The sequence below is a fragment of the Fukomys damarensis genome, unplaced genomic scaffold, assembly GCF_012274545.1.
Source record: "Fukomys damarensis isolate Sample0158 unplaced genomic scaffold, DMR_v1.0_HiC HiC_scaffold_5, whole genome shotgun sequence".
Classification (NCBI taxonomy): Eukaryota; Metazoa; Chordata; class Mammalia; order Rodentia; family Bathyergidae; genus Fukomys; species Fukomys damarensis.
The window spans coordinates 37,840,129-37,849,048 of record NW_022900917.1 but is presented as its reverse complement, the minus strand read 5'-3'; the positions used below and the strand labels follow the sequence as shown (position 1 = coordinate 37,849,048).

Below are 8,920 nucleotides of genomic sequence, written 5' to 3'. Positions count from 1 at the left end.
ATATATCAAAATATATTCCTCTAAAAATACTTATTTACTTACTTTTTTTTTCAGTACTGGGGACTGAATTCAGGACCTTGCACTTGCCAGGCAGGTATACTGAGCTACATCCCTGCCCCTTTACTTATTGTAAATTAACAAAACATACTCATCAATTGACTTTACAGTAGAAGAGGGTGGCACACATATTCTTCACCACATGACAAAAATCACTGATTAGAAGAATCAATAGTGTTCCTGATCTGAAGCATTGAGATAAATCCAGGTTAGTTATGTGGTGTTCATGCTAAAAATGAAGAAATCATGAGGAAACACCAAGCAAATTCGAGGAGGACTATTCTATAAGCTTTGTGATTCCTGCACACAAATGTCAAGGTAGAACTAGTCGAGATTGAAGAGAAATGAAAATGACAGGTACATTTACCATATGATCTTGATTAGATATGTATAAAGGATATCACTGGAATAACCCATAAAATATGAACGGAGTCTACAGACTAATAATTCCAATCAAGTAACTTCCTTGGACTTCTTAGTCCAAATACTACAGAGTAATGAGACATAACTTAATGAGTCTATAACTTATTCTCAGATGCCTCAAAACTGCTAACAGTGGGGAATCTGGACAAACAGTAGAACTATTTCTACATATTTTATATAAATCCAAAATTGGTCCAAAGTTAAAAAAAAAAAAAAAAGGAATGAGAAGGCAATACAATTTCAAATATAATTCTAATTAGCTGGCAGATCTACTATGCTGTGAATGAGTTTAACTCTTAACTCTATAGCAATGGTTACACTACTATCTTAAGACTCATCTACTCACTGAGGAGCACTCAGGAGTCAGCACTGGATCTCTTCTGCTCTACAGATTCTATGCCTCAATAATGAGTTACAGTCACCTGGATTATAACAAAGAGGTCTCTGCAGTGAAAAGGGGAATAGATCTGTTCTTTCAATAAACAAATGTTGTGTTAACAGAATGTCCATATTCTGAAAAGAAAAAAAAAATCTCAAACTCTACCTAGTATCATACATAAAACTTGATTTTGGACAGACTGTGGACCTACAAGAGTTTCTAAAAATAATGTGAGGTTACCTTCATACCCTTGTAGGAGACAAGATGTTTTAAACAGTATATAAAAAAAGCACAAACCATAAAAGACAAATCTTCATTAAAATAAAAAATCTTTATTCATGAAATACACCATTAAGAGTATAAAAATAAAGGGCCAGGGATTTAGCTCAGTTGTGCCATCCCCTGCCTCGCAAGCACAAGGTCCAGAGTTCGATCCCTGGTACCAAAAACAAACAAACAAACAAAACAAAGAGTATAAAACTAAGTCTGTAATACACATATCTATCAAAGATTAAGAATCTAGAATATATCGCTTCTCGGCCTTTTGGCTAAGATCAAGTGAAGAATCTAGAATATATATGAACCCCACATGTCCATAAAAAAATTTAAAAATAAGTTAAAAACAGATGATGCAGATTTTTTTAAATGAGAAAAACATTCCAACTAGCACTTTACAACAGAGGCTATCCTAATGGCAACAAGCATAAAACACCACCAACAAGCGCCTTTATTAGGTATTAGGAAAATGTAAGTTAAAACTGAAATGAATTACTATTAAATCCTTCAACATAATAGCTAAAAATTCTGAAAGTTAACAGTATTAAAGATTAAGAATGTATAAAGTTCTATACTGATGACAGAAAGTAAGCAGTGTTTGACTTTATGTATTAATGCTGAGTGCATGCATAACCCATAACCTAAAAGTTCCAATCCCATGTATATTCCCAAAAGAAATGTATATGCACAAGAATGTTCATAGTAGTAGCATTTCTAATAGCCCAAAATGGGAAACAATCCAAATATCTATCAAAAGCATAAGGAAAAAGTGGGCTGGGAGTGTAATTCAATGATAAGGATACAGGCCTGGCATGTGCCTGATCCTGGGTTCAATCCCCAGCAAAACACACACACACACACACACACACACAGTATAACTATGGTATATCCATGCAATAGAATAATCCATAGCAATTAAAATAATGTTAAATATAATACACATGCAATTAAAATAATGTAAATATAATACACATGAATCTCACAAACATAACATTGCAATAAGCTCTCCCAAGAGTCTAGTGTATGATTCCAATAAGAATAGACAACTAATAATCTGACAGAAATCAAAATGGTGGTTTCCTCAAGAGTGGTTTAACCAAATGAATGAGGTTATGGAGGAGGCTTCTCAGGCAATGGTAAAGTCTGAGGTAGTGTTCATAGTAAAACTACAAGCATTACAGTTTTCATCTGTGTACTTTCCTATGTGTAATAAGTTTACCCAAACTAATCTATCCTTTTTCTGACCGCAGCATTCAACAGTAGAAACATTTCCCCTGGCCCTTCAGATTTTTCTGTGCTTTCTTGCTCTGACTCCTGCCCATAGTCCTCTGGCATTGATTTCCTAGGTGATTGCTTTTACTATCTTCCACCTTCTAGTCATATGTTAAACTAAACATCCTAAGATGTTTTGTGGGGTTTCTTTTGTTTTGGGTGTTGGCCATTGAACTAAGGAGCACATGCTAAGCATGCACTCTTACTGCTGAGCTTTAACCCTCTTAAAAATGTTCTTTTAAATCCATCATCTGCTTGTTAATAAATACTAATTCCCCCAAACTACAGAAAAATTCAATCCTATAAACCTGGCACTTGAGTCCATCATAGTCCAGTCCTTATCTACAGCTACAGTCTTCTTCCCTACTCCTTACTTGCTTACTGTAATTAAAAACTACCTACCAAAATTTTAAAAATTAAACCCCATTGTCTAGACTGCTGCTCCAATGTCTCCAGTAGTCTCTCAGTCTAGAATATTCTTCTCACTCCTCTGCCTCTGGCTACTCTTCACAGAAGGCTCATATCTTATGTCAGTAATATTTACCACTTCTACAACATTTTACTTTTTATTTCATTAGTCACTTGGCACTTATCTTTACTATCAAGTTATGTGTTTATGCAGAAAACCACAAGATACAGAAAAGCACTTCATAGTCATGTACTTTTACTTTATAGATATGTAAAAGTGAGTGCTTAATAAATAGTAGTGGTGATGGTGTGACAGTAATGATCAACCAATAATCTGAAGAAGTTTTTCAAAATTCAAGTAGACAATCTCTCATCAACTTCCAAAGTGAACAGAATAAGCTTGTTTATTGCAATAATATTTTTGCTTATTTAACTTAATGAATACTGAAATTAGCTGAACAGAAGCAAAGGGTCTACTAATAGGGAGGTTATGACATTCTGGAAAGACCAGTGCTTGAAAGAGAAGACTATCTACCTAGCACAGGCCACATAAGAAACATGTGTCTATGTGATCTAATTATGAGTACAAGCTCTGGAACTAAAATTAAGAAATTCTGGATCACTGTTGGCAGGCACAATGTCTTTCTTTTAACTCTATCACAAAAATGTCTAAAATAATATTAATACTGGGGCCAGGGATTTGGCTCAATGGTCCTGCCACCCGCCTCGCAAGCACAAGGACCTGAGTTCAATCTCCAGTACCAAAAAACAAACACACAAAAAATATTAATACTGATCAGAATATAAAACTTGCATTAATAAGTTCATGAATAAGTAAATAGATATATGGCTAGTATAACCTTACAAGAACTTTATTAACTTAGTATTATGAACTAATACACTATGCCCAATATAGATTTTGCTCTTCCCAAAAAAATAACTGGACATATTTAAATGTATAAATGCTGCTAGTATTGTATGCAGTAAAAACAAAACAAAACAAAGCAACAGTTTTAAAAATTATTCTAGGAACTTAAAATTAGAGCATTTAACACATAGGTGGTTTCTTAATAAACTTCATATAAATGTTCTAAATTCAATACCAACCATTTCTAAAATGTTACACCAACAACAAAATAGTAAGATACCTAGGGCTAATTTTATAATTTTGCAAACTAGATAATAACTTCTATTAATTAATAAAAGTGCATATTATAAATCTGAAAAGATAAATTGATCATTTCTATCTTTAATTTTTGAAAAAAACACTCAAATTTTCTTTGCTTTGTATTCATTAGTTTTTTGCCAACATTTAAAACATAAATAATATTACCTTTATAGTAGCCACTAAGGAAAAACTCAGAAGTACATAATTGTAATTATTTTCTTCTTTCTCTCACCTAAACTGTTACTCAGTCAGGCATGTGTGTATGCACAAATGCACATACACTATTAACATGTATGACTGTGCTTCTGGCTGCTATATAAATAAAACACAGAGAACAGCGCATTCAGCACACAAATAACAAAACCAAACAAATCAGTGCCATACCTGGGTTATTATTAACATTACTTTTGGGTGGTTTCTGAACTGGTTTGGGAAGTGTAGATTCAGTCAAAGCTTTATTAGCAACAGCTTGTTGGGCCTTCTTTATACTGCTTCCTTCCGATTCCCATGTCTGCTCACCAAGACTCAGCTGTACTGAGAACATCTTAGAAAAACATTTAAAAAAAAATTAAAAATTTTCAGGAAATAAAATGGGCTGAGAGAAAAATAAATACACCATAGAATCAGAATTTTAATGATCAAAGTGAACTTGGAGATCATTCACGATAAAATCTTATTCTACTTAGTAAAACAAATTTAAGAGACTGTACCAAATTATTCTATCCTGTCCAAAGGCATAAGGGAAGCTCTGAAAGCACATTTTGAGTAGAATAAAGAAGAAATTCTCCCATAAAGAGAATCCCATTGTTAATGTAATTCAAATGGACCTCAAAAAAGCAGTAAGTACAAAGAATAAGATAAACTATAAAAGAAGCCTAAAGGCCCTGTCATTATAATACTTTTGTAAAATCTAATGCCTTACATATTAATACCTAGAATGTAGTCAATGAGTCAGATAATCCCACTAAATATTGTATAACCAAGGGACTTGATCTCCATAATGATCAGCAAGTCAGAAAATTCAGTCCATTTTAACCTCATAAATATTTCTCAAGTCTTCCTCCTCTTTCACTGAATCCATCTTAGATGTTATAACCTCCCAAATGATTGTTGTGTAAACTATATTTTTAAATTTCAAGCCCAAGTGTATTACCCAATCGGCACCAGGTTAAAAACTTTCAACTGTTGCTATTTTAGCAGGACACAGAAATTCTATCTGTCCATACTCATTTTACAAACACCGTTCCCCTTGTACATCCTATAATCCATTCATACCTTACATCTACATGAGCCTGAAAAGCTACTAGTTCAACTTTAAAATTGAGAAGTTACAGAAGATGCACACAACTCCTTTTTACTCCAGACTACTTACTACTTTGGAGTATTAACACCAAAGTATTTATTAAAATGGAAAAAGTGTATCTTTGCAGAAAAGAGATCAGCAGAAATATCTTCACCAGTGATTAAAGTATCATCAGTAATTCAAAAAATTGACATTACATGCCTCCTGCTATGATTTAACTAGAAGTACACATCAACAACTATATCCTATTCTTGGCCAATGATATTTAGCCTGAATCTAATCATAGAGAAAGAATTTAATCTCTAGTAGATTATGGGCTATTCAATGAGACAACCAGCCTAGATGCCAAAAATGTCAATGTCATGGAAGAAAAAAAAGAAAGTCAAAGAATGCAGGGGTCTGTTACAGATTAAAGGACACTTAAGAGGCATGAAAAGATATGATATAATACATGATTCCTAACTTGGCATGCAATGAGAATTTAAAAAGAAAACATAGGCAACAACTGGAGAAATCTGACTATGGATTATGCTGTGGTTTCAGTATGTTCCCCAAAATTTGTAAGATGGAAATTTAATCCCTGATGAAATAGCGTTGAGAGGTGGGACCTTAAAGAGATTAGGTCATGAGAAGTCTGCTCTCATAAAAAGATCACTGACATTAACTCAAAAATGGGTACTTAGAAAAAGAGTGGATTTTAAAAGCAAGTTCAGGCCCCTCTCATCCTCTTGTACTCTCTTGCTCTTCTGTCTTAACACCATGAGATGCTGAAACAAGGCCCAATAAGTAGAGTCTATCGAATTTGAGACCTCCCAGCCTCCTGAACCAATAGCCAAATAAATTTCTTTTCTTTATAAATTACTCAGTCTCTGGCTCTGTTATAGTAGCAGCAAACAGCTAAGACAGACTATATCTTAAGTAGTATGTGTGGTGAAGGTTAGTTCTTGAGTGATGCAAGTATTATGATTATACAGAAAAAAGACTTTAGTCTTTAAAATGTTTAAGTGCTTAAGGGTAAAATGTCATAACATTTGAAATTTACTTTCAAATTGTAAAAGGATAAAGTAAAGCTTTATATAAGAGTGAACAAGAAATTAATGTGGAAATATATTAATTAGTAAATCTTAAAAATACATGAATGCTACTGTACTGCTCTTTCGGTTTTTCTGACCATTTTCAAAAATTTTCAAAACATAGCTGAGAAACACCATCATTTGAATATGTGTTAAACATGATTTTTCTCTTATTCTGATTCAGTTTAAAATTTATATCTAAAACATCAAAATCTTATTCCTTGATTTTTAAATGATTTTTCAGTGACTAGCTTTTTCCCAAAATTTTGTTCAGTAAACAACTTTGCTGCAAAAAATGAGAATGTTGAAAGGTTTTACATTATACACATATTACATAAACTCCTAGTTTAAAAACATAAATACCCATGTAAACATTAGACCTTTAGATTCCTGATGGCACTTGTATTAATTACATTTAATCTGCATGTCTGCAAACCTGACCTCTCCTTAAATATCAATCATAAATCTAATCATTCATGTGGTATTTCCACAAACTAATGAAGAATAAATATAAAAAAGCACTTTTCCAATCCATACCACTTCCCCAGATCAGTTCATATTCCAGAATATTTCATGCATTATTCTCCCAATAGTTCCAGTTCAAAATAAGAGCTTATCTTTTCCTATTGAATATAGTTAGTCAAGAAATTTTGTCAAGCCATTGGCTATCCATGGCAATAACAAAATGGTAGCTTCGATAACCACAACCAAGAATGTAGTCGATTATGCACCGAAGGTGTCCCCCAAAAATTTATGTGTCAATAACACTCAGTGTAATGGTATTTGTGATTAAGGACCTTTGGGAAGTAATTAGCATTAAGTTCATTAAAGCAAAATTTGTATGACAGGTTTAGTTTTAGGAAAGAAATCCAGATTTTTCTTTTCCACTATGTGTGAACACAGAAGATGGCACCATCCATAAGCCAGGAAGAGGGCCCTGACCAAGAAGTAAAGCAACACCCAAACTGTAGCATTGGCAGTCTCCTAAACTGTGAGAAATAGATTTCTATTGTTTAAACCACCTAGACAGTGGTATTTTGTAACAGCAGCCTGAGCTAAGAAACAGTCCTTACAAAAATAGTTCAGAAAACTCATTAAACAAGACCAGCAAACCTTGGGGTAGAGAAAGAATCTGATTTCTAGAACTACCACAAAATTACAAAGCATACAAAGAAACAGGAAAAGTATGGCCCATTCATAGGACAAAAAAATTAAGAGAAAACATACAAGACAAAAATCGTCTTACATATGCTCAAAAAGTGAAGAAAACTATGGCCAGAAAACTAAGGGAAAATAAATGAAAATGTAAGGAATACCAATAAAAAGACAGAAATTATTAAAAGGAACCAAACAGTAATACTGTAATTGAAAAGTACAGTAATTGAAATAAAAAATTCACCAGAGGAGTTCAACAATAGATTTAAAAGGCAGAGCAGAAATAAATGAATTTGAAGAAGGGGCAATAGGAATTACCTAGTCTGAGTAGCAGACTGGGGATTTAGTTCAGTGGCACTGAGCCTGCCTTGCATGCAATTATTAAAAGGAACCAAACAGTAATACTGTAATTGAAAAGTACAGTAATTGAAATAAAAAATTCACCAGAGGAGTTCAACAATAGATTTAAAAGAGAGAGCAGAAATAAATGAATTTGAAGAAGGGGCAATAGGAATTACCTAGTCTGAGTAGCAGACTGGGGATTTAGTTCAGTGGCACTGAGCCTGCCTTGCATGCACAAGGTCCTGAGTTTTATCCCTGGTACCAAAAAAAAAAAAAAAAAAAGAAAAATGAACAGAAAGTAAAGAACCTATCAAACACCATAGAGGTAACAAAAAACAAACCCATTATGGAATTTTCTCAAGGAAAACATAGAGAAAAGGGGCAAAAAATACTTGAATAAATAATGACTAAAAACTTTCCAAATTTATCAAAGAACTGAACTTATATATACAAGAATCCCAACAAACTCCAAGTAAAATAAACTCAGATCCACAAAAAGATACACTAGAATCAAACTAGTAAAAGACAAAAATCTTACAGCAGCAAGAGAGAACTCACCAGATATAAGAGATCCTCAATAACACTGAGAACAGATTTCTCTTCAGAAACTATAAAGGTCAAAAAGCAAGGGGGTGATATATTTTAAAAGCTGGAAGAAAACACTGCCAATCAAGAATTCTTTATCCAGCCAGACATGGGGGCACACACCTGTAATCCCAGCACTCTAGAAAGTGGACACAGCAGGATCACAAATTCAAGCCCAGCCTGAGCAAGTTAATGACTCTGGGAGACTCTGTCTCAAAATGAAAAACAAACTGAGTATGTACCTCAATGTGAAGACCTTTGGTCTAATGCTCAATACCACCAAAAAATAGAGAGAGAAAGAGAGAGAGAGAGAGAGAGAGAGAGAGAGAGAGAGAGGGGGGGGGGGGGGGAGGGAGGGAGGGAGGGAGGGAGACAAGCAGAGAGGGAGAGAGGGAGAGAGGCAGATAGACAGAGGAAGAGAGAGAGAAGGGCGGATGCTATATCCAGCAAACGTATCCTTCAAAACTGGAGATGACAGG

At 34.0% G+C, this 8,920-nt stretch overlaps 1 protein-coding gene across 11 annotated transcripts in view; it reads right to left on the bottom strand.

The window, feature by feature from the left end:
* LOC104861106 (ubiquitin-conjugating enzyme E2 W) overlaps window positions 1-8,920 on the bottom strand; it is a 377,455-nt gene that overhangs the window by 227,637 nt on the left and 140,898 nt on the right. For 8 of the 11 annotated variants that reach the window (XM_010622419.1, XM_010622423.2, XM_010622422.3 and 5 more), the window contains one exon: window positions 4,368-4,527. The exons of 2 other annotated variants lie outside the window; for them this stretch is intronic. In XM_010622419.1, coding sequence (XP_010620721.1) covers window positions 4,368-4,527 — 160 coding nt within the window. Of the gene's footprint in view, window positions 1-4,367; window positions 4,528-8,920 lie in introns of those variants that run through there. One more of the 11 variants, XM_033760522.1, reaches the window with a different exon arrangement.